Raw genomic sequence first — 27,729 nt, 5'->3', positions numbered from 1 at the left:
ATACAAATCGGACAAAAACGCTCTGGTGGTCACTGTAGTGAAGTGCAAGGACCTGCCTGCTAAGGACCCCAACATTGGAAGCAGCGACCCCTACGTGAAGTTGCAGCTACTTCCAGACAAGCAACACAAAGTGAAGACAAGAGTCTTGCGAAAGACTCGGAATCCGGTGTACGATGAAGATTTCACATTCTATGGAATAAACTTCAACCAATTGCAGGTGAGTAGACGATATCATTTCAGAGAAAATATGTTTCTTTTTAGTTTATATTCTGCTGCCTACAACTATGTCAGTTGCAGAATGATTATCAATAAATTTTATGGCAAACATTTGCATTGTGTTGATGATATCTGCACCAAATCAGTTGCCAGGAATTATAATCAGTATCAGTTGTAGGTGAGTAGTCAATATCGTTTCAGTCAAATGTGCTCCTTTCTAGTTTATACGAGGGTCACTATTTATATTTTGAGCCTAAAAATGAAAAAAACAGGAATTTGGCATTGAAAACTGCTTTATTGTTTTTCGAAGTATTCTCCTTTATGGTCAATACACTTTTGAATTCGTTCGAACGATTTGTCAAAGCAGTTTTTCCAATCTTCTTGAGACACCTCCATAATATGGTTTTTGAACACATCAATGGCATCTTCCGCCGACGAAAATCGTTGTCCACGCAATTTATTCTTGACATTCGGGAACAAGAAGAAGTCATTGGGTGCCAAATCAGGACTGTACAGCAGATGACCCATCAATTTGATTTTTTGACTGTTCATAAAGTCGGTTGTTAGACGAGATGTGTGATGAAGAATGATCCGACGGTGTTTGTTTGTTTTCCGTATTTGACCGAAGACCTCTGGCAAACAAATTGTTGTGTACCATTCAGAGTTGGCCGTTCTACGTTCCTCTAAAGGCACAGTTGCCACATGACCAGTTTTCCCGAAAAAACAGGCGACCATTTGTTTCGATGTGCTTCGAGCGCGAACAACTTTTGTTGGATTGGGTTCATCTTGAAACACCCATACAGTCGACTGCTGTTTACGTTCCGGCTCATATGCATATATCCATGATTCGTCACCTGTTACAATCTTATATACGTCTTTTGAAGCGCCACGATTGTATTTATTGAGCATTTGTTTGCACCAATTGACGCGAGCGTCTTTTTGAGTTTTTGTCAAATTGTGTGGGATCCAACGAGAACATACCTTTCTCACAGCTAAATGATCATGTAATATTTTATATATGCTGGTGGAACTAATGCCTATGGTTGCCTCAATCTCACAGTATGTTACATGACGATCTTGCAGTATTAGGTTTTGCACAGCATCAATGTTTTCTTGAACAACAACTAATTTTGGACGACCTTCGCGAATCTCGTCGGTGAGCGAATGGCGGCCACGATTAAATTCACGTTTCACAGTGGCAAAGGATGGGGCTTCATCGCCAAATGTGGAAGTAAGTTGATCGATGCACTCTTGTCTTGATAATCCACGTCGAAAATCATAAAAAATCATCGCACGAAAATGTTCACGAGTTAATTCCATTTTATTGTTGTCGCGCAATCTTCAAGGCAACATAAACAACACAAATGAAGCTATTGACAAAACATTTGAAGTACGTTATGGTCAATAATGCCAGACGATTCCGTACAAACGTCAAATCGTGCCTAACTTCAATCAGTGTTGCCAAGGCTCAAAATATAAATAGTGACCCTCGTATTCTGCTGCCTACAACAAGCAGTTGCAGAGTGATAATCAATAGATTTTAGGATAAACTCCTTTGGTATAGTTGGTATTTTGCTGGTGCTATTTGCACCAAATCAGTTGCAAGGAATTATAAACAGTATTTCAGGGTAAGTTACAGGAAAATATTTTCTATTGTGGGAGCTGCACGTTCTGCGATAGAATAGCGCCATTAAAAATGTCAAGTAAGCAAATTCTATGTCTTTGTCTTGCTTCATTTTAATTGTTTTTTCTATTCGCTGATATTTCTAAATACACGTAGATGTTTCCATTAATTGTTACTCCTTAGCGACTGTTCCTTTTATGCATAAAATTTTCGCTTTTGTTCTATTCCGAATGCTATTTCTTATCATTTTCCTTCATTTTGATATAACTTTTTGCGATTCTTCATGTTTTTCAGAACTTGGTTATTTTATTTTTAGTTTGTTCATTGTTGTTGCATTTCGCTTTTTTCATTTCGCACAAGTTTTAGCATTTGTTACTTTCACAGATATACCTTTTAGAACTGAGTGTTCATGTCCAGATTTTATTAGAATAATTAAATGAAGAGGACTTAAGAGGGCAAGCCATGTGGCACGAGTGGGAGAGGATAGAAGAGTTCACGGGATTCTTGTTGGGAAACCTGATGGTAAGAGACCAGTAGGAAAGCCAAGGCGAAGATGGAGGGATAAAGTTGAGATGGACCTAAAGGAAATCGGTAAGGATGGAAAAGATTGGATTGTTCTTGGATAGGGACAGATGGAATGCTTGTGTTGCTGCAGCCATAAACCTTCGGGTTTATAATGGGTAGAGAGTTAATTAGTTACAAATGTACCTTTGCCTCAAATTCTTGTGGGAACTTTCGTTTCCTGGGGATTGCCGTCGAAATTCTGTTGCTGTTACATCTCAAGATTACTCTTTTCACGATAATTCATGTGCTAATTTTTGCTTCTGGCCTGTTTCACGTTTTTTTACGCTACACTGAAGAAACATAATCCGTATCCTATGGACAAGCCTTGATTCTCATATATATTTTTAAAGCACGCCGTGCATGTAAAATGACCTCAAAGCATAACAGCCACGTCAGAGGAAGAGGACTGTTTCGAAATTCTCCCCCCATCCGTCCACGGTTCCCTTTTTAATTTATTTTTTTGTGCAAAAGCGGGGGAGTGGTGGGGGATAATTCGTCCGAAATGGAAAATTCATTAACTTAAGAAACAAGAAGATGAGGGAGCAGCCGTCGGGAAAAGTTATGTTTGAAAAGCGCTGAGGCGGAGACGGCCTTTGTTCCACTTCTGGTCTTTTGAACTTTCTGCTGGGGAAACTTCTCTCTTGTTTACTTGAGGTATTACTTTTGCGAGTTGGAAATCCTGCCGGTGGCTCGGAGATTGGCCTGTATGAGTTTCGCTCGAGTCCAGGAGCTCTCTGGACAAAATTAGAGAGAGTGCCAAATAGAATGAATGAAAACCCCGAGAGCGCAAAATACAATTCCCCAGAAAGCAAATAACGTCACAGACCTAATTACATCCTCTCTTTTTATTTACGAATTGGACGAAATGTCGCCGCAGTTATGATGCAAGATTCAAAATAATGAAAAAAAAAGAAAAAAAAAAGGACTGTGCTCAATGAGAATTCGCTCAGATGAGGATTCCTGTATATGATATAAATTATAACACCATTAAGCCTTGTTTCCATGATTATGAAAAACTAAATATGCTGACCAAGGCAGTAATTTATTTTATTAAAAACATAAACTAAACGTAACGTTTCAACCTTCTAGCAAGGTCTTCTTCAGACTCTGTATCAAGTACAAAAGTAACAAGATACAAAAACAGGGTATTACAGACAAACATTACTCCCTCCAGACTATTTAGAAAGTTGTTTGGAACTTTCTAGCAGGTGACTTTCACTTGCCAACTTTACTTTCACCTAAAAGGCTAAACACAATTACTTCAATATAGAATGTGGTTGGATTTTTAATCTCACGCTCTTTTCCCTTCATTTTTCTTTCTTCACCTCTCCTCTTTCTCTCTTGTCCTTTCCACTCTTTCTAACACCTTCTTCCATACTTTGTTTATCTTCAGTCCCCCATTCCAGTTCATTGTGTCTTCTTCACCTTTCTTCTCTATTTCCTTGGCTTCCTTCCATTTTCTCACTAGCATTCTCTTCTCCCTTCCTATCTGATTAGCCTGATCCCACTCTATGTCATGTCCCGTTTCTCTCGTGTGTTTAAATATTGCATTTCTCTCTCTCTTAAGTCGTACATCATCCCTATGTTATTTCAACCTGTCTTTCAGCCTTTTTTTCGTTTCTCCTATGTACACACTCTGACATTCTTTACATTTCATTTCGTAGATAATCCCTTCCTCTTCCTCTTCCTCTTCTCTGTTCTCCTGTTTCTTGTTTTCATTCCTCGCTATTCCTAAGATGCTTCTCCCTCCCTTCCTGTAAGTTTTAATTCCCGCTTTCCTAAGCACTTTGCATATCTTTTCTGTGGCAAGTGAAAGTCACCTGCTAGAAAGTTCCAAACAACTTTCTAAATAGTCTGGAGGGGGTAATGTTTGTGTATATATATAATACCCTGTTTTTGTATCTTGTTACTTTTGTACTTGATACAGAGTCTGAAGAAGACCTTGCTAGAAGGTTGAAACGTTACGTTTAGTTTATGTTTTTAATAAAATAAATTACTGCCTTGGTCAGCATATTTAGTTTTTCATGATATAAATAAATACAATTATAAATATTTCTGAGTTTCTAGATAATTGAAAATTAAAGTTCCCCACATTACATTTCTGATTGTTCCATACCGGGTGGAGACATATAGTGCTTCGGATCCCACTTTAAATTGTAGGTCCAGTCCCGATTTGCCTCCATAAAATGGGCATAAAAACAAAGTCAAACTCACAAATGACCTATTGGTCGTATCCTATAGACACCAGCTGTTTCTTTGAAATTATTCCTCTAGATAGAGCTGTCATTTGAATATCAGAATTCTTACATTTTCTTGTGATTGCTAATCTTTCTCCACCTATGCCTCCGCGATAGAGTAGTTGTAACGTCGTCGCCTTGTAATCAAGGGGTCCCGGGTTCGATACCCGGTGGAGGTGAAATCACATAGTGGTTCGGATCACACTTGGAACCGTAGGTCCAGTACCGATCAGCCTATTTGTGCATAAAGTGGACCTAAAACAATACTTCTTTTGCCACGTATTTCGGAGAGTCATGAATATATATTAACGCCACTGGTTTAACCGCGATAGATAGAATCAGAGAAAGAGAAAATGAATGAATGCAATGGGATGAAGAGTTCCTTTACCTTCGTTGCATATATCGTTCATCGTGAGTGACCATGCTGTGACAGATTAGTCCGAGAAGGCCTACAACAAATTGGGATTCGAACTGCTAAAATGTGCTAACGTAGAATCGAACCAGGGAAACCTTGAGCACAAGGCAACACGCTATCGTAGAGACTCGTCTAAAACTAAAATTCTAATTTCCGGCGCTGATTTTCTTTTACACTGTCATAAATTTCCTTAGTCCTCGTAGTCACAAATAATCAATGTAATGTTATTTATATTTATTTAACAGAGTATTCAAAATTCATCATTAGTGTTTTTACATTGGAATGTATTATCAAGAGAAAATAATAACATAAACAAAATTTAAATGCGGTAAAGTGACTTACACATTAGCCTCGTCTAGTTCGCTGCACCTTTTGACACAAGGTATAGTGCAGATGTATCCCGGTGTCAGGATGGTGCAAGGAAATGACGTTCAACCATGTAGACGATAAACATTGTTGTCTTTCTCTCTATCTCTCTCTCTCACTCTCCATTCTCTCTCTCTCTCTTTTCTTCTCTCCTTCTCTCTTTCCTCTCTCTCTCTCTCTCGAAAGAAGAAAAGGACTCTCTTTCCTTCGTTCTCTCTCCCCCCCTCTCTCTCTCATAAGTTCAGAAGATTCAACAAATGCCTGTCTGCTGCTTCCATCGATCATTAGATTAGCTATCACGCACCACGTGACCATACACCACACATTACACTGCTCCGGAACGTAGTGCACACGGTGCAGACACCAAATACACAACTTGACACCAGATGAGTCGGGTGTAACCAAATATTCGGGCGAGTGCAGAGAGAGTAAAAAACTTCAGTGGGCTAGTATTAAACAAACGCCCTCTAAAAACAGCTTGATTTTTAAAAAATGTCTACAGGGAATGATTTTCGTATGGAATGCATAATCTTGGCTTCTGACAAGCGAAGAGCTGAGTGCTTCTATTGGTTCGAGGCGGCACTCGAAAGTGATTCCTGTAGAAGGCGATCACTTCTGATGTTTCCATTGGCTATTTTATGCAGGAATATAAGCTATGCTAGTTTGTTGCCTTTTGCAGGTGTTTTCTTGATGCGATTCTATGACGAACAATGACCACGAATAATTTTAGAATCGAATTTATTCTATCTGAATTTAAGGGTAGATCGGAGAGCAGTATTCAGATCAGGCGTTGGGGATACTAAGGGCGAACTCAACAATTCAGCGTCGCCGGATTAGGCAAGGTGAGTGAGTGAGTGTGCCTTCCATTTTCAATCCCTACCTCCAATCACATCAATAAACCCAGTGTAATCTTGTCCTATAGCGGACGCCGTTCCCTCGGAGAGAGCAGATGCTAAATGGTGGAGGCGCCGGGCAAGACTACACTAGATCGTCGCGTCCCGTAGCTCTACTAACCGTCTATCCTCCGGCAGAGTAGAGATCGTACCGGGATAAGGCAAACTGAAAATTACAATGACCGATACTCTCTCCACATTAGTTTTATTGATGTGATTGGAGGGAGGGATTAAAAATGGAAGGCACACTCACTAACTCACCTTGCCTAATCCGGCGGCGCTTCCTTGAACACAGCGTATCCTAAGATTACCAGTCCAATAGCTTAGGCTTACACTTCGATGACAACAGAGACAAAAGAGAGCTCCTCGTATTTGCTCCTGCTCTTATATAGGAGGTAGGTGTATGACCTCCCTGTCGCGCTGGACGTTTGACGTTGAGCTTACGTGGGCATTAGGCAAGGTTCGTGCGTCGCTTGCACCCTACCGTCTACAGTACATTTAGAGGAAAATGTGTTTCAAGTTGTGAGGCACGGGAACACTCAACAATAAACTTTGGAAATCAAGCAGGAAACTTTCCGATCTATTCTTACCACGATTTGTTGTGCCTGACAACTTTCCCTCACAATGTACGTTTGTTGAGTTCGCCCTTTGTATCCGCACCTCAATTGTAGGTGAAACGAAAGATTTGTAGAATCCTGAAAGGAGACAGGTTGTTTATTCCAGTAAGACAATAGGACAGACCCATCATACGCATGGAACCCTTAGTGATAGAAAAGAAAATTTATCATCAAATATGACGCCCAGGTCCAACACAATACTTTTCTATGAAATATTTTGACTTTAGTGGGTTTTTCTTTAAGGAGAAGGTTATCGCAGTACATTTTTGAGGATTAAGATTCATGTTCCATATTTCACACCACTCGACAAATGGAATCTGAATTATTTTGCAAGAGTACCATGTCACTGAAATATGAGATTTTACTACATGTGTATTTTTCAATCATTAGTGAACAAAATAAGGCTTCTACGCGAGTCGGAATAGATATGGAAGATCAAAACAGGATAAAACAGCGAAAGCAAAAGCAATAAAAAATATGACGTGCGTGTGTGGTCAAATAGTTACTCTAAAGCAAATCCACTCGGTCTGTCTCGGCACTATATCTCTAGAAAAAGGTTCCCGGATCAAGTATTAGACATGGCATGAGTGAGTGTTCTTTCAACAGCTTCATGTTATCATCATTAATCTTTGTTGTATGTAGTCCATGAAGGCAAATAAGCGATATAAAGTAAAGAGAAATATAAAATACCAGCTTTGTGGTTTCGCACACTTGCACACTCGCTTTCGCCGTATTCGTTAGGGAGACAGCCGAAAGAAGCTCAAATTGCCCTGGCGGTCTTTCTGTTGCTTTGAGGTGAAGCATACCAAGGAGGAGCGGTTGTTTCCGATCCTCTGCCAGAAGCAATTGAATTAAACCCAACAACCAGAGCTTGTAACTCTGGTAACGGAATCGACCTCCGAGAGCTGAAAGTGGCCTAGAAAGATTGTTTGCAGCCAGATTGGAGCAGAGGATATAATCTAATTATAATTTAGGCCCGGGATTGGAGGAATGTTTGTTGTGTATTGCCCGGAGTTTGTCATCAGAAACAAATGAACTAGACACAACAGATAGCTTTTCGAGGAGAGGTTTGCGCGGCGTTCTCAAAGAAAGCCTCTGGGGGATCCAAAGGCTGAGAGAGAATAACTGGAGGGAGGGAGAATGCTGGAAAATCAGAGAGAGAAGAGGGAGCGGCAGAGAGAGAGAGAGAGAAAGAGAGAGAGAGAGAGAGAAAACGCGAAAATTAAAGAAAATTTGTTCGATGTAAGTCCGCTTTATGCTCAGGTAGACTATCGGAACTGAACTTAGAGTTTTCTGTGAGTTTGAGTATTTTTTTAATGCATAGATAGGCTAATCGGGTCTGGGCCTACAGTCTAAAGTAGGTTTGAGTGTGGGTTTTTGTTTAAGTCCACCTTATGCACAGATAGGCTAATCGGGACTGGACCTCAGTTTAAATTGAAATCCGCAACATTGTGTAGTGTTCTTCAACTGGAAATCGAAACCGGAACCACTACGTCATCATGGTCATGAAAGAGAAGGGATGATTAGAGATGAGTGTTAGAGAGAATGGGTTGAGAATAAGAGAGAACGAGGGCCCAGGTTCGAAACCTGGTCATTCGACATGGATACCTCATTTTCTCCAGTCACCGTTCCATCAATTCATTATTACCATCGCGATTAACCTGAGAGGCAGAAACACAACGTAAAATAATAGAAATAGAAATAAAGGAATAGAGAAGGAGATGGAATTAGAGAAATTGAGATAGAACACGATTGATTTAAATAAGTCAAACTTTTTCCAAAATTCTTTTGTTCTCGTAATGATGATACAATAGCATAATTGTAAATCAAATTATCAAATTTAACGAACTGATACTTCTCTAATTTCAAATGGCAATTGTTTTTGTTTTCTTTGTTCATAATTAGTTACTAATCTTTAAGGTTAGCGTGCAAATGTATGGCTAGAATCAAGCTAGTTAGTGAGCCTACGAACAGTGTACAGCATGAACAAGAAGGTTAGCGATAGGTTAGCTCAGATAACGTCACCGGCTTACTTGTTGATTGGAAGCTTCTGGAGTTATGACTCGATCGCAAGCTGCAGTGCAGAACAACCAGATATGTTACGGAAATAATCTCAGTGCTAGCGAGCCTACCAACAGCTTGGACCGCAAGCGATAGGTGCTGGGTTGAAATGACGTCAGTGGCTCACTTGCTGATTGGTGGGTTCTGGAGTTATCACTCGATTCCAAACTGCAAATGCATAAGAGCCAAAATATTTTCGCTCTTAACAGCATTATAAAGTAACGTATATTCACAATATTAATTTATAACTTAGGCTCCTCGATGGTGCAGTGGTAGCGTCGTCGCTTTGTAATCAAGGGGTCCCGGGTTCGATACCCGGTGGAGCCACAAGTGGTTCGGATCCCACTTCAAACTGTAGGTCCAATCCTGATTAGCCTTACTGTGCATAAAGTGGTCTTAAAACAACAAATCAATCAATCATTTATAACTTGTCCTATCGCATCTAGCATCTTTAAAATCAATTTCTGATCCCGTTCATTGAAGACTGTAGCCGCGGAATGTCGTGTAATTTCGAAAGTTTGGTTGGCAGTGACGATTCTATTAACGACGACAGTTTTGCGGGTTGATTGTGTTCCCCCCCAGGGGAGGGAGAAATAATGCACAGTAAGTGGTTGCGGCCGAACTATCCGATCCATCACAGTATGCTGAAAGGCATTTGAGAATTCGTAGCAGCTGGATAGGACGCTCCTTCACCGAGAGCGAAAACTGTCTGAAACATTGGTTAATCATGAGTGCACTTCAGAATATGACCACAGGCAATAAGGAGGAATAGAAGTCTGACATTTGCACCGTTGCTTGCAGAAATTGCCGGTGAGAATACATTGTTGTATTGAAAATTTGAGTCACATGCAACCATATACGTACACACATATTAGTTAACTCAATGAAATGTCGATTGATTGATTTTGTTTATTGTACTTCTCTTTTCTGCCAGTTTTGCTAATTGCGAAGATGAGGATAGGTGATGATATGATTAAAGTGACGAGGGGACATTGACAAAGAACATCCATGTCGGTATTGGAACCCGGGATCTCTTGCGTGGTAGCGGAGGCCGGCAGAGAGAGAGATTCAAAATTAGATTAATTGCGAATTTTCAAAATCCGCCTTTACTTACTTTTGTACTATCTACGATGAGTTAATTTTGTCCACTTTTTTCTTTTTAATTTTATCCAATATTACTTTTTAGAATTCAATATTATTAGTCTTTATATTAAAAATGTACATAAATATAAACTATATGTTCATACAAATGATCAAATTACATAGTATTTTAATATTGTATTGCCGATTTTGAAAAGCAAAACCCTTTATTCTTTGTAAGCTTTAACATTGTTCCAGTCTCAAATATTGTTTCATATTCAGATGGAATATACGTTAGCTTCAGTCATTAATAACGCGCGATATATACACTATTATGAACTATTTCTGCGGTAATCTCTCGTTCGATTCCCGGAAAAGACACGCATTAAACTGTGGGTTCAGTCCTATTATCATAAAATGCTCTTATTATTATGATTTTATATTATATTATTAACTATATGCACAAAGCTTTTGTATATCTGGGCAATTTCTATGCATTTTCAATACGTTAATTTGCAATTTTAAACAACAGTTATGCTAAAACTCTACACCATCGATAACCGTTCTGATCTTTAAATTTGTTCCTTAAATGAAAATAATAATTATTCAGCATCTTTTATGTTTGCTTTGTTTATTTCCAGAGCATCACGCTTCATTTCGTGGTACTGAGTTTCGACCGCTACTCCAGGGACGACATCATCGGCGAAGTCTTCTGTTCTTTGGGAACGGTGGATCTCTCGCAGTCAGAGAATCATCAGCTGGCCCTATGCAGGGATATTCACCCAAGGAGCTTAAAGGTGAGTAGAGGACAGAGCTAAGCTCGACACACATTGCAATATGGTTGGTATCCTGAGTAGTGTCCACTCCGTTCGATAGATATGTGCTATAAGACTGTATAAGTTGCAAGATAACTTGAATATTTGAGCAGCTCGCTCGATACAAAGAGCATTTCCCTTTAGATATACAGCACCTCTGTAGTGGAAGGCTACATTATTAAAAGATAAATAGCCCTTTAGTGACCTACTGCATTCAGAACTTCCAGCTTCGCTTTGGAATGTAAGGAAATTGTCTTCTGGTAGGAGGACATTGCTATCAGAAATGTTGCAAATTGTTTGCAAATGATTGTGCAGTTCTACTACAACGGTAGATCCGTTAAATATCACACATACTAGGTAGAGTCAAATGAAATCCTTAATTATTTTTCTTATCTAGTAGATTTCTGTATGTAGGGTTCCACAAGTTTGCTGCATTTTAACACAGACCGATTCCTGATCTACATATATTTTCAACTCTTGAGTTAGTGCCTGTATGTACCTTAAGAAGATTAAGTCTTTGGGGTCCACCTGCAGTCACTTATGAGCTACTACGAAGGCCTTTCCATCCATCTGCCTGCGAACTGAGGCCATTGTCGAACTTTCTCCTCCATTAGTAAACTTGCTGGTGCGGTAAGCATGCACACATATATTGAATTTTCATTTGCCGATAAATGTATGTCAGGTTTAGGCTGACAGAGGGCAAGAAATCGCTCCTCTTCACTGCTGCAAGTGTGTATAGGAGACGCCATCTTTAAAATAACAAAAATGGCGTTTTGAAGCTCAATTGATTAGTTTTGCAGCCTTGAGGTCGTTTTGAAACTAACAGTTGATACATCATGTAAATTTGAGCTGTATGCAGTCTGCCCTACAATTTTTATTGGACTTTTAAGGTTTTCAATTGACTCTTGTAATACTATGCAGAAGTACGTTTCTGGGAGGTTGAGGATGTTGTTTGGAGACAAGCGTCTCTCTCGAGGAAGGCTAAATGAACCAGCATTGTTTATTATCGAACATTTGCAATGAGAATGGTGAGTCACAAGCTGGGGTAAAATTATGTAACTCGCCATAATTTCCATAATTGTACCATCATTACTTGCTCTCTTCATGTGATAAATTATAATGGTGTAGACTTCCGGATGAGGGGAACACCACTATAAATTATGGGTCCAGATCCATAGTTTAGATTGGAGTGATGTATCGTTAAAGTGGACTTTATAACGGAAGGTCGTACGAATACGACCGCCATTTGGATAGAATAGCTGGAACAAATAAATGATCCCTCCATCGATCCCCGGCAGGTGAACAAATTTTATGGCTCAGGAATTTCATTTATAACCAACATATTGCCCGGTATGTGCATTTATTTATTTGACTTCAACAGACAGAACCTTCAACTTACAGAGGAAAAAAGCATGCCCTAAAGTGGACATTAAGAGCAATAGAATAAATATCATGTACAAATGCACTTACACATGCCTGTTACAAACTTCCTCCACGGTATAGTGGTAACATCGTCGCTTTGTAATCAAGGCTTCCGGGCGCTTCGGTACCCGTTCGAGGCGCAAGTGGTTCAAATCGCATTTTAAACTGTAGGTCCAGTCCCAATTAGCCTATCTGTGCATAAAGGTGGACTTAAAAACAAAACTCTACACATACCGATTGCCTATTTAACCTACCTATATAAATATAGACAAATACAAATACACACACACACACACATATATACATGCTTCGTACATACATACATGAATACATATACACAAATGCTTACGTATTATATTTGCATCCTATAATTCATTGCTTTTCTGCCACTTTTGACTGTATCCCAGTCAGATCCGAATCAGTATGTGCCTTCACCAGGTATCTAACCAAGGACCCTTTCATTGCGAGGCGACAGAGTTACCACAAAGCAATCGAGAGGCACACATACATACATCATAATTAATATGCTATATGCTGTCTAGGTTGTACATAAATTACAAGTATGCAGTAGATAAAGATTTTAAATAACTTAATATGGTAAATTATGAGTACTGATTTTATCATCTTTAACGTGGATACTTGTATTCTGAGTGGATTACAAGAAAACTTTTGGAACACATTGAGAAAATTCTCTTTATCAATTCACAATCCCACAAGTTCGCAACACGCGACAGAAGACTGGTACAGATTTTAGATGGGAAGGGGGTGCGGAGGACTGTGTACTCAAATTAGCATCTTGTTGCCATGGCAATGGGGGCGTTGCTATGGAATTTCCAAAGACCTATTCCATCTGCTTCTTACTTGGTGTTCATTAACAAATGCATGAGTTGCAAGTAAACATCCTCCTGCCGGTCTAGTACAGAGTTTCCAAGGTTCTACGAATTGTTCCGTTGAAGCGCATTGCACGTAACAAGCTATCAAATTACAGGACTTTTAGAGCAGTGTCTAGTGCGCCCTCTTTGTGAAGCAGAGGAACTATCTTCCTTTTTTCTGTGAATTTATAGGTCATTGAAACTGTTATTAATCTGAGATGATAATTGTGAATTTCATAGTTACAGACAATGGTGAATGTCAACGGAAAACAGACGAATTATTACCACACAACGTATGTGAGTACATTCATCTCAACATACAACTGTTGAGGTGAATTTCGCTTGCGAATAATGCGGTCTTGCACTATTAATGGTATCCCATAGTGACTTTTGGTCTACGGTGTATGTATACATGTAGCTACTTTCTTACACTCATCTAATTTGCCTTAGCAATACTTATTTGTATAATAAAGAATAAAACTGTTTGCTAGTTTTAAAAGTTTCACAATAAATACAATAATGAAACTTGGCAGATAAAATTATTTGACCCGTTTAGGCATTCTACAATAAACAATAACAAAACTTGAAGAATACAATTGATATATATTTAAGATTAATATAAATTAAAAGATACAAGTATTTAATTGCTCAGTCACATTTCAATTTTTCACAATATTTACAATAATTAAACCGTGATTAAAATTTAAAATGCAAAGAAACGATATTTACGGTAGCCGATAAGAAAATTCAATTAATTAGTATTTCAGTAAAATAATGGAAGGAAAAGCAGACGAAAAGGTAGGATGTTAAATGCAGAAAGGATATCACAACTTATTCTACCACCTAAGTGGCACTTAACAAATAATGAGATTTTCAAATTCGAAAAATAAGATTGTTTTGTGGGAGATCACAGATGAAGTTTCATAACTTCCAAACATTTCCTTGATTGAGGTAGGTTAAAGTTATTGCAATGTATGAAAATTACTATGTATTTCACTGCATTTGAAATTTAAAAATAATAATAAAAAATGATTCAACTCGTGTTCTCAGTAGAAGAGTTTTCCAAGGATGTTCATAGTTACATTGCATCACATAGAGTGCCTCTATGTTGAATTGATCTGAAATAACTGTCATGTGCAAAAAGGGAAAGCGAATAATTTTAAATAGAAATGCACACACACGCACATATGTACGTGCGTACATACATATATGTGAGCGTGTAGGAAGAGCTGAAAACTCAAATAAGCATTTCCGTCCACTGTTTTAATACCGGAAGCTCAGTGCTAAGCAAAAGTTCAACCTAGCATGTCCCATTTGAGAACGGGTTCTGTGTATAATCTGCAAAAGCGCAAAGATTACTGCTTTTGTTCAACCGTCCTTGTATGAATTAATTAATCGATTTTGAGTTTCTGTCGGCGAAACGGTCCTTTTTTTTATATCTTTCCGCTCGGACGAATCCAAAAAGAGTCCCTATTGGACAATGGAACAAGTAAAAACCTCGCTTCAGATCCAATTTTTTTTTATCCTTCTGCAAAATCTCCGGTTTCCATTTATGAAATTTATTTCCCCATAAACTAATATATAATCTCACATTAACGTTTCTACCCTGCGCTTCCTACTGCGTATTTTTTGCGGTACTAAATTTTCATATTGTTAAAAGGTGTCTGTCGGTTTGTTGTAGAAAGTTGGTCTTATCTCAACTCGACCTAAAAAAAGGGAGGAAAGAATGGTCCTACCGTTTCCAATTTTTCCTCCTCATTCAATTTCGTTTATTTTACTTATGACATTGTCATAGTCCTCTATCCGGTTTAGTATAATGTTTTGTGTAGTTTTAAACACTACTGGCTTCTGTCGTTCTGTAGAAAATGGTTTAGAAACCGTCTTCCATTTATTAAATTCTAGTATACTTAATATCATAATGGTCGACTCTTACGACACTTGGAAAAGGTTTCAACTACAGCCAGAATAACGTTCCCTGTTTTATATAGTATAATGTGGAAAGGAAAATACAGTGTTGAAGAGACCTCTTGGTGGAAACTGAGCCTTGGACAATGTTTCGTGCATAGAGAGGGGAAGAGAGTGATCGAAAGAGAATATGTAGCCATCCACCGTTTGCCCTTGTGGGATATTAAACTCTGCCTTGACTACATTATGATGCTTAGAAAGGTACTCATACAAGAGTAAGGACAATAGACGCTCTACGATTTGGTAATAAAACTTTCAAAATATAGTATCGTGGTCTTAGTCAGAATTTAGTTACAGTATTCACAAATAAAGAAAGCAGAAGAGTTAACTCTTTAAAACTACATTTTAAACTAGATCTCATCTCACAGAAATATGGACATAAAAATGTTCAAAAGTAAAATTGTTTTCGAAGTATCTTAAATTCGCGCTTCTTATCAATGGCTTTGTATCCTTAAAAGATGCTACTTCAAGATAACGTGCAATCCCAAGTACGCAATCCACACCACTGCTGCGTTATTGTTCCAGCCTGACTACAACTGGTAATAGTCTGAATTTTTCAATAGCGTTGCATTTGTTAATTACACTCTCTTCATCCCGTTGTAGAGTAAATTTCAGGCGGTAAACAAGAGTAAATTAACTTACAGCGAGTTTATTCAGTAGGTCTGCAAATTACGCATGCATATAAACAGACTTCGTGGCACAATTAGCGAATACCAAGAAGCCAGCTGTCCTTGGTTCAGGCCATTTCTCAGCGTGCTTGGAAATATGTTTTAAGAAGCTAACTTTTTCTGATCTCGTTATACCTCATATTTTGAATTGTGAACATATCTGTGACATGATTATCCATAATCTTGGTTAACATATGTACCAGGTGGTTATAATTAAAGTGACGGTGTTCAGAGTGGTACAGCACGGGCTGTAATAAGAGTAGCAGTCTGAAACTTCGTAGCTATGCTAATGAAGCAATGCGCTCGCGAATTATGGAAAAAAAAAAAATAGTTCCAATTCTCGCCACCAGGGTAAAAATGGCGCTGTAAGCAATCGAAACGTGGAATTTTCCGTAACTCTGACGTCAAAGTCGGTGACATTGCCTAACCATTGTGTGAGCTCCCTGGTTGTTGTTGGTGACGCTTGTTGCTTTTTCCTTTAGTAATGTTCATGTAATTCGAATAGTGAAATTGTAGCGATATTTTATTACAAAGAGTATTGTTTTCTGCGATTTATAGTGTTTTTCCTGTAACTATACCACGTTTTGACTGCTTACAGCGCCATTTTTTACCCTGGTGGCGAGAACTGGAACTATTTTTTTTTTTTTTTTTTTTCATAATTCGCGAGCGCATTGCTTCATTAGCATATCTACGAAGTTTCAGACTGCTACTCTCATTAAAGCCCGTGCTGTACCACTCTGAACACCGTCACTTTAATTATAACCACCTTGTACTTGTATTGTTTTAAATATAGTAACAGGATACACCAGAGTTTTGTGTAACATTGTTTACTTTTGAAAAATCTTAAGCGTTTCAGTACTTTAGAACGTTATGGCTCTATATACCGATTGCACAAAGAAATACCTCCGGATGATTATTTCAGTTACGTTTCAGTTAACAGACGCCTCACCTACACAGAAATTCTCCAGCCTATGCTATCCCTACCCGTTGACTACAACTCTGTGCTACATATAAGACAACAATGAACTAACTTATTACGAAGTAACTGAATCCATTCCCCTACAAGTGTAAGCTAATCGTTTACTGGATAAGTTAATTTGTAATTAGTTATTTTTGTGTGTGTGTGCGTCAACACGTATGGCCATATTGCACCTTTCAAAATATACGAGGAGTCTAAGAGACTTACCTTAATGTTAAAGAAAGCGGTGTAAAGAGCCCCTTGAAAAATGTTAATAGTTTAAGGATGTAAAGCAACCTACGCAATACAAGCACCACACGTAAGATTAGTCTAAAACTTTCTCAGAAACAGTGTAAGGTGTCCGCTCTTCTCAAAAAGCTAAGAATATGTAACACACTCTCGTCATCTCCCAACATGGATTATAAGCAGTTGGAAATTTCAAATTCAAATACAGCGTGTCCCGCTTATACGTATAATAAAAGAAAAATTCATAACTTCTAAACAAACTGTCAGAATGATGTGATTGTTGTTTCATTTTAAAGAATGACTCAGAAACTTTTTTTTAGCAACACATTCAGTGGTTGTTGCGCATGCGCAGTAGCCACAATGTCTTGAAAACTGATATTATCAGTTCCTCAGAAGCCATTCGTCGTGTGGTCACCACAAGAAAAGGTGTTTTGTGTTTTCACGTTGTCTGAAGTGAAGTCTGTGACACTTGTGCAGAGACTATTTCGTGCATTTTATGGTTTGGGTGCTAGAGAAGTAGTTCCACCGTACATTTCAATAAAGAAATAGGAAAAACAGTTACGCGAAACCGGTTCATTTCTCAAATCTTGTTAGAGACTTCCTGGACGAGCATTTCAATGGAAAATGGATAGGAAGAGGTTCGAATTTTATTGAATGGCCCCCACGGTCGCCAGACCTCACTGTGTGAGATTTTTTGTTGTGGGGGTGTGTTAAGGACAAAGTTTACTGTACACCGGTTAGAGATTTGCAAGACTTGCGTGAAAGAATTGTGGTTGCATTACCCCGCACATGCTTCAAAACGTGTGGCTTGAGGGTCACAACCGGTTTGACATTTGCCATGCCAGTTCACATGTGGATGTGCGCTAGTTTTCTTGATTTGTAAAAAAATTTCTTGAGTTGTTACATGTTTGTACAAAGTTTGGACAAAAAATATTGGTAAATAAAAAAGTTGTGATTTTTTCTTTTATTATACGTATAAGCGGGACACGCTGTAGTGTACAGGGAACAGTTTTGTTTTTTAATGCAAAAATGGAAAAAGTCCTACACATTCACATGTTTATGGTTAACTATGCCGACTTCTCTGGCGCTATAAAACCAGGAAACTTAGGTACGAATCCTAGGCAAGGCATCCTCGTCGTTGCAATTAACCTAGAGACCTAGGACAGCGACGTAAATAAACAAAAGTAAAAATAAACATTAAAAATCAATCACTCACTCGAATGTTTATATAGGTATTAATACAATTCCTTCCAAAACAAAGTAGGACTAGAAGATCATCGTAAACAAACCAACTCCTTTACAGGTAGAAGATGTACGACATGTAAAAGGACCTATGAAGATTATCAAACAAATTCTCTCAAATGCTGTTGCAACATTTTTGATTAATTACATCGCAGTAAGTACATGCAAATGAAAACCCTGGAGGTGGTTGTGCATCTCAAATTACGCGTAGATTGTAGAGAAATCACGGCACTGCACTCGGGTAAAATTTCCTTGATGAGGCGTTTTTTTGTAGTTTACAAAGCTGCAGCACTTGTGGTAGAATTATGTTAGGTTATCTTAGTAATAGTATGGTGAGGAAGCTCATCTCAGCTTCTGTGCAAATTGTGTTTCTTATGAGATTCCACATTCCAAAGGTATGACTTTTAAGTTTTTCCTGTAGTTATAATTTGAGCAAAATAACATACATACATTATATATACACACACAGCCATCAGTTTTATACAAAGTTTTGAGGTTTTCCTGGCGAAAAAAGATGAAGTTTCCTTGTATTATTGAACAGGAAATTCGTAAGAAGATAATTATGCTAGGTCTCTAAAGATTGGGATCTCTTCATGTGCTCGATAATAGAAGGGAGTCCCTTCAAACTTAGTTTTAATATTTATAAAGCAAGTATATTTGTATTAAAGTTCCATAAACAATTGGAAATTTTATCTTTACATTGACATTGAGAGAGACCTCAATACTTGCTGACAGTCAACATTAGCATGTACAAACCATTTGTACTAACTTTTATGTTGGTTTCCCATTGTCATCTTGTTCTACCCATCTTGTATTGAAGTTTGTTAGCCACATATCAACTCTTTCCGGACATTAGAATCATTGCAGAACCGCTTGCTGTGCTTAAGATGAGCCAACAAATAAACATAGCTTAATGTGCGGTCGGGTACATATGGTGGATGTGCGCAGAACATCGTACAGAACATGCGCACGATATTTTGCTACCGGCATCAACTGACTACTTATAGACAATGGTGATGTCATCGTCACACAACAACAACAAGGCATTAGTTGACATGGCTCTAGCATGTATTTTGTGCATGGAATTAAGGTTTATATTAAATGTGTATGTAGACTCCTGAAATATTACATCAATTTTCACTCGGTTAACTTAAATCTGTCTAAAAAGTTAATAATTATAGCGCCAAACTACTAATATTTGAAAATATATATGGTAGGGGTGGTGTTTTTATGACCGCGGTATACGACCCCAGGAGTCCCGAATTCGAATCCTGGCCTGGTCATGTGTGTGCTTTTTTTATGTCTCTTCATCACTCATCCTCATCGTCGTGATTAGTCAAAAGCGGTACACAAGCGACGTAAATTAACCTAATTCAATCAATCAATGGTAGTGGATGGATATTTTACAGTGTCCAGCAACTACGTTATGTTTCTCTATCACACAGCTTTTAGGGAATTGTCCAGAGAGTGCAAAAAATATTTTTTTAAAAAACTTTATTACTTTACACATCCTTGAAAATATTACATTCCTGGATAAAGAATTTAAACAGAGCATACAGAACATACCACATATAACTTAATAGTTTGGTGTCTCAAGTTCATCACTGGTATAATCCTTGATTTGCTTGTATCTCACATTCAGTGCTCATTACTTTTGATAGAAATTTGAATGTGTAACTCATTCTCTAGTTTTAGTAGCAACTTCTGTACCGTAATTTCCACCTTTGATTTATTCAGTTCTCATTGGCTCTTTTGTTACTTGTTTCACCAACAATGGCTTTCTTCTTGACGAACAATCCGCATGCTAGTCTCTTCACAATGTTCTTATCTTTTCTGTGTTATTTCATTGTTTGGTGCCTTTCTTTCCTCAGTATTCTTCTGCAGAGTTCCTTCTTTTCATCTTAAAAGCGGAAGGTCAACTGAGACTTCATAAACGCTCTCTGTCAAAGGTACTCAGCCCCTGTTATCATTTGTTTACACTGTAATTTCAGGAATGGTATTTTTTTTTCAGTGTGTAGAGGGAAGTGTACACTTGAAAATGTCTCAGATTATAATATTTTTATTCAACTTTTACATTGAAAATTAATTATAATTACCGAAAAATTTCTAATATAATGTTTTGTGATTGTGAAATTTTGTCACTACATTGATAGGGTGAAACTCAAATGATTTTTTTAAAAATATATAGGATACATCTGGCGTGAGCAACATTGAGTTTCAATAAATTTACTTATCTGAATGAATGAATAAACAGGTAATTCCATTTTTAATGCAAGCATTTAGTGAATGTCATATGACTTTGAAAGCCAAATAGTCAAAGAGACAAACAAACATTTCAAGAAAATTGTAATGCTATATCATAAAAACCTATCCCTTAACATGCTATTCAAGGCTTTTTGTAGAATTTATGTTAATAACATGATTGATGCAAACGAACAAGACTGTCCCCCTGCCCTGAAACAGAAGAAAACCTTGGTTATTGTTTAAAATGGTTGGTACCAAAAACTCATTTTACATGTGAAATTCAGAGGTAGCTACTATGCATGTGGCCCTCTTCAATTTTTGCCCCCTTCCACCACCTTACCACTTACTTTCAATTGTCACATTTTAAAAACTCCATCACTTCGAGCGTCAAGGTCTGCGCAATGGCTTGTGTTTGAGTGATCAGTGGACAGCACACCGAATCTCATCCGCTCTGGTAATCTCCTGTCTTTCGAGGCAGAAGTCCACTACCATGATTTCCAATTGTTCTCACGATGCTGGGTCAAAAACGCCCAAAAGCGAGAGCGGTAAGCATTCGGCTACGAGCGAGCTCGGTCCCATTACTGTAGTTAATAAAAAATCAATTCTGATTACGAGAACAATATTAATTACTCTTTCATTAAACTTTGTCACCTGAAAGAGCATTTTCATGGTTCATAAACCATGAAAAACTAATTATTTTTTCATTGGTTGGTTTTGCTACACATTAAAGAAAAACCGCTTCTCTGCTCTTCTCAAAAAGTTTAGAAAAGTGTACTTACGTTTATAAATCTCTGGATTACTGTGGCACTGGAAGGGTGTTTTTCTCTCTTCCTGGAGAAGTTCCTCTACTTTCACTCGGGGCATGGAACAAGTACAGAAACTGTTTGCACTTTTCGTCGCTTTTTGAGAGAGTTCCGCAACGCTACACAGATCGAAGGCCCAATTGGCGGATGACCTACTTTTTTGCTACATAGCGCTTTTTGTCCACCAATTGTCGTCGTTGGTGTGTGGCTTGATGAGTGTCAACAACCTCAGTTGCGAAGTCAAAGCTGTAGGGGTAACATCGCTCTCCCGTTGCAACGTTTCCAAGTGTACGTCTGTTTTTGTCAGTTGTTTCTATTAGCTTGTTTGTACCGTGTTTGGGTGTTTTGTTTACTGATTTTCCATGCTATGTGTACTAATGTTCGGTGCTTTGTGTACTATTGTACAACTTTTATCCAATAATGGCGCTGATCAACTCTCCCCCCCGTTTTACAGCACGTTTGGCAACATTCTGTGTATCCGACGCTCATTTGTTTCGTCCCGCCAGGAAGTCTCGGTGCCTCGTGACTCGAAAATGCCCGATGTCAGTCGAAGATAATTAAACTGATCGCTGATTCGTTGTTTCCAAGCCGCCAACTGGAAATGCGAGCGGTATAGTAACTCAGTTTTACCTGAATCCATTGAGAACAACCCATATGACTCCAAAAAGAGAAATATGGTAATGTTGGCAAACGTCCCAAAAGTAGGCAAGGAGTTTGTTTCCGCAGCTCCAAGCAGTCGTAATGTCCCCTTTCAAACTGCAAAGAGAAGTCCAAACTACGTATTTTCAACTTGGGGCAGACTTGAGCTTTCTCATGTGGTTCTCGCATGCTCGATTCTCGGGTTTCATCCTGTGCAAGGGTCCTTGGGAGAGATAAGAGGCACAGCACGATACAACTGCATCCGCGGAAATTGTCGTCCATGTACCTTGGAAACCTCTAAAGCCTTTAGTTTTCCGTTCTTGGAAACTATATCAGCTTGTTCCCTTTGAGTGAATGATAATAACATTAGAGTCTGGGCTTGGGAAGATATTTAGCCTTCGGGCTCACTCTAGAAAATTGCTAGCGTAGAGAAGAGACGGCTTTTCTGGGAAGGGGTCGGTAATATGAGGTTAGCTGAGATGAAAAGTTCTGAAGGGAAGCTGTGATTCATATGGCAGTTATGATACGTTATTTTGATACAGTAATTACTTTTTCTGACATTATATCTAACAGCATAATTGGATAGCATGATTAGTAGGCAATGGACTTTGGCAACGATATATCTACACATGAACGCCAGCGGGATTTCTTCCAGTAAGGAACAAGCAGGACTTTTTTTCTGGTGCGGGGGAAACGAGGCATATTTTTCTCCACAATGGTGCTGCTCCCTCAAAAGAACCACCTTCACTTTGAAATACCGTATTGTTGCAACGTCCTTACAATAATTAACATAAATTGCTGTGACTGAAATGAAATTATGTGTGAAATATATAGTTTTAGGTTGGCATTATTTTTTCGGAGGGATTGGCCTCTCTTGCGGACGTCCATACATCTACATGGCCTGAAGGTTGTTTAAGCTCCTCAGAACTCATATTCACCTGAAGAATTTTTCCTGTAGTTAGCAAGAATGAATGGATTAAATTTTTGTGTGTGCAAATGCACACGTAGCCATTTTAAACCCTTCAGAATATACTGGGGGAAATCTCCTTATCGAAAATTCTTACTTTAGAGTTAAAAAAAGGGCGGTCAAAGTGCAAAGCTGTAAAGGGACCTGCACACAACACGTTAAAAAGATAAGGCGCTAAAAGAACTTCCCAGAATGCTAAGAACATGGTTAAACACTATCATAAAAGGTAAAGGTAAAAAGGTAAAGTGTTCCCCTGTGCATAGCACCACGCCATGAAGGCGTATAGGGGGTGTGGGGGTAACGCCCCACACTTTCTTGATCCGGTCGTGAGTGGGGGTGATGTGATCAGCATCACGCACCTGACCGCCTTTACCCCCCAGGGTTTCCCCCAGGTACCCATGTTATTCGACGCTGGGTGGGCGCCGGGGCCGCTTTCACCGTTAGAAAAGTTCCCGGATTTGAACCGGCCGGGGATCGAACCCGGGACCTTGAGCATGGTAGTCAGACGCGTTACCGACTGAGCCACCGCGGCCACTAAACACTATCATAATATACCAATTAGGGTTTTTTGTTATTGTTATTGTTTTAAGTCTCTGTTTAGCTCCACTATGGCGCAGTGGTACCGTCGTTGCCCTGTAATCAAAGGGTGCCGGGTTCGATATCCGGTGGAGGCACATAGTGGTTCGGATCCAACTTTAAACTGTAGTTCCAGTCCTGATTAGCCTTACTGTGCATAAAGTGGACTTAAAACAACAAATCAATCAATTTATCTCTCTAGGTTAACCGAGAATAGGAAGAGAAGCACAATGAAACATCCATACCTTGCCCAGAATTTTAACCTAGGATCCCTAGATTGAGAGTACACCACGGTAACAATTCAGCAAATGACGCTGACAAAAGTATTTGGATTTTCTACTGGATTCCCAACTAACACTCAGTTTTGGTATCTCGCTTTATAAAAGTGACTTTTCTATTAAAATCTTTTTTATTCTTTCTGTTTCCGATGATTATGTCATCCAGCTTTACTTTATTTATCCAGAAGTGGTCGTCCAATCAACGTGAAACCCCAAACAATATCCCAGCCTATATTGTTCAAATATGTGAGCTTGAGAACCCAGATTGAAAAGAAATTCCCTTGTTGAAACTATATAGTGACTATTTGTATGATAATTTAAATAGATGAAGGGACTCAACGTCCTTCTCCAATGTAACAGTAGCTACCAGTGTTTGTAACCGTGGCGGATTGTTGCAAGAATGCTGGAATAGGATCCTTTCAGAGATAAAAGTTGTGACGTAAGACTAATCTTATGATATTGATTAATTTGTGTAACAGAATACCACCTACTAAACTTCAGCATAGATTTACTAAATTTTGACGCCCTTTTCTTATTGTACCAATATGCAATTATGGAATGATAGTGTAATAAATATAAATTAATACTATCATGTATATTTATTATAATTGATTTGTTAACAGATCAGATCCCAAGGTCGTGGAGAACTGCTTGTATCCCTGTGCTGGCAACCAGCGGCTAATCGACTGACGGTGGTTGTACTGAAGGCTAGAAATCTACCCAAAATGGACGTCACAGGATTAGCAGGTAAGGAATGGGGTGAAAAACTAAAAAATAGGTTACACCTGTCACCATCTCCTATAGTGGTACCCTGTGAATATTCCAGTGCCATTCTGATGGTCTTTCACACTCCATCTTTCCCAGTAACAAGGGCTCTCGCAAGATTTAATGGGTGGGGGAGGGCAGTAAGATGTCACATCTTGCCCTTCAGTCATGGAAACTTATATTTTATCGTTTATTATTCAAATTTTTATTATTTTACAAATCATAAAATTGAAATTGAATTGAAAATAGGCGTTGTTGACAGGTTCACACGTGAATCTACTGGATTCGCCTTCCTTCGTTTCCTACAGTGGCGGCGACTGGGTTCCAAAACCGGGGGAGCAAAGACAGTATATTTCTCTTTGTAGATAAGATTTATCATAATGCGGGGGCAAAAGTGACAAAAAAGAAGGGGGCAACTGCCCCCCTCGACCCCCTAATCGCCGCCACTGTCTATAAACTGTATATGAATGATGCTTTGTCTTTTTTTTATTTTGTCACGATGGCGCAGATATCTTAACAGAAACCACTTGATATGCTACACTTCACGTACCGCAGGGAACTGTAAAAAAGTGATTCAAAATGACAGCGAGTGAATTGTCATAGTCAAATCCCAACTTCAGGAAATTGTTTCCAGACTTCTAGCAATTCGAAGAGTCGAGAAATTCCATTTTTCTAGTCCCGAACGTTCTGTCGTTATTTTGATGGACATGATAGTAACTTACAGGCTGTTAATAACAGAAAACAATATTATTTGTAATAATTTCACCATTGGAATTACATTTTTTTTCCAGATATCTTAGAAGGGCAAGTGCCCCATATGGCCCTCCTTGCAGGCACCGTTGCCTCGTAATGAAGTATAGAAAGCAAATGAAAGGGCAGTATTGCTGCAAAAATAAATAGAGCAGTGTCACTGCAGGAATCTATCTTCCATATATATAAAAATGAATGTATGTGTCTGTTCCGGAATAACTCTCGAACGCCTGGAGCAATTTCAACCAAACTTGGTAGACATATGACTTACAACCTGGAAAGAAATACTGTGGCGGTAAGACACCCCTGACACCCCTAGGGGTGGGGGTGGGAAGGGGGTGACATGTAAAAATAATCGAAAACGACCGATATTAATGTGGAATCCATAGCTTTCGGGGTCGCTAAGATGAATAGTGACACCCCCAATGCCGTTCAATTGATTTATTCTTGCTCCTAGATGGGTGGAACTAAAGATGTTTATAATCAAGTTTTGAGTTCAATTAATATTATAGTGAATTTGTAAAAGATTTTACTTTATAATTTGTATACTGTACTTATACTTTTAAATACCTGTAAATAAAATGAGTTACATTTTACACTATAGTTAGAATTCATTATTTTCATGTCTAATAGAAGATTGGGATAAATAAATACGCGGGCAACGCCGGGTACTCAGCTAGTATTATATAAAAAGGAAAATGTAGCCCTGTAGCGATAAACGATCAGGGTCGAATGGATTGGCTGTGTTGCTATGACAGTGAAGGATAGAGGGGAATGGCAAGCTGTGTTACGGCAACAACAGGAACAAACGGCAGCATTTTGTTGATGTGGCAAAAATCTCTGCAGTTTCGTAGAAATGTTGAAAACACATTCCAATTACCGTGCAGCTCTTTTACACTGGAATCCTTTGTGCTTTCCAGTAAATATTCGAGGCAAACAAGAAGTGATTCCAAATGGATAGAAACTGGCAATTTTTAAAAGAATATTTCAACTGCATTTCCATCGCAGAGATTGTTTCATTTGCGTGGATTCACTTTGACATCCAAATTACGCCATTTCCCGGGAGTAGAAAACCACTCCGAAAAAAAAAGAGCGTTCTCGAGATGCGAAATTCTCTCAGGTCGCAAGTGTGTTTTTGATGGCCTATTTTTCCATTCTCTTTGTCGCCCCCATTAGCTGGGCATGCGAAACGCTGAAGCGGTGATTTTGAGCGGGCTGTTTCCGCGAAACGGAAGCAAATATATGTGATGACTACTGACACTGTTTGTTGCCGGGGAATGTAGAAAATCAACTTCGAATGCAGTTACGTCATATTCTGGAATCTTTATTCGGAATGTCTGACAATATTTTCTTTCCAAATGTCTCGTTTTACTCAATCTGGTTGTGACCCTGGATACTTTATCATGCATTCGGTTTAACGAGTGTTTGTTGTTCATTTAAAGAAGGTTCAGTATCCTTGTGCATAGACAAACCTAATTGCACTGTAATTATTCAGGTTGCATACCGTTTCAGGATATGTTTCTGGCTATAGCCTGTCTCTGCAATCTGCGGTTCAAGGCCGAGCGTAACGGCAGAGGAGGAAAGAAAGCGAGTGGGCGGGTGACAGTGCGTGCTGCTGCAAACGGATGGTAGAGTCGACGAGCCATATGAAAGCGGCTGACCTTGAACAAGCCTCGATGCGCAGTAGCAAAAGGAGGTGGTGGAGACTGCCGTGCAAAACGCGCGATGTCGTTCTTTTGTTTTACGAGCGGCAAGAATCGGTTTGGTTTTCGTTGTGACTGTTCGTGTTTCTTCAGTGTGATCACAAAAATTCGTCAATATACGTGTGCAAGATGGCTACAGAAACACCTAAGCGTCGTATTCTACACAAACAAGCGCGAGATATGGTGTACAAAGTGTATCAGTTCTTCCAAAGTGAATCTCGCAGTGCAGACAGTGCCTCGTGTTCGTCAGGGAGCAGTGTTGCCAAATGTCAAGAGCGTACAGCGGCTGCATGTGGGATAGGTCTGCGTACAGTTCAGACGATTGCGAAGGAAGCCAGGTCGTCGATCGGCGATACAGGGTCGGTTTCTTTTCGCTCGCCTGGCAAACGTCGTAATCGGCGAAAGAATGTTACGCACTTGGACGATTTTGATAAAGGGGTATTGCGTAATATTATATTTGATATGTACGCAAATGGCGAATTTCCTACTGCAGTGAAACTTAGGGCTAAATTGAAGGAAGCTATCGGGTTTGCAGGCAGTACGTGGTCAGTGTTAAAAATTTTGAAAAACATGGGGTTCAGATATAGGAAAGGCAACGACGGGAGGAAATTTTTAGTGGAGAGGGGTGATGTTGTAGCTGCGAGAATGATCTTCCTCAGAACCATGCACGAAATCAGGAAAGCTGGTACTGCAAATATATACTATTTAGATGAAACCTGGGTCAACCAGAATCACACGAAGAC

General features: G+C 39.0%; 1 protein-coding gene across 1 annotated transcript; it reads left to right on the top strand.

The window, feature by feature from the left end:
• LOC145983501 (synaptotagmin-11-like) lies at nt 1-26,915 on the top strand (the record flags this gene model as incomplete). Its single annotated transcript, XM_083116590.1, has 4 exons — nt 1-217; nt 10,715-10,870; nt 24,392-24,515; nt 26,779-26,915. Coding segments are annotated over 4 exons (634 nt in total), but the record flags the coding sequence as incomplete, so codon positions are not given.
• Between the last annotated feature and the right edge of the window lie 814 nt (nt 26,916-27,729).

The sequence above is a fragment of the Lepisma saccharinum genome, unplaced genomic scaffold, assembly GCF_977018435.1.
Source record: "Lepisma saccharinum unplaced genomic scaffold, izLepSacc3.1 HAP1_SCAFFOLD_1105, whole genome shotgun sequence".
NCBI lineage: Eukaryota > Metazoa > Arthropoda > Insecta > Zygentoma > Lepismatidae > Lepisma > Lepisma saccharinum.
The sequence above is the reverse complement of the archived record's forward strand: the minus strand, read 5'-3'. Positions and strand labels throughout refer to the sequence as shown.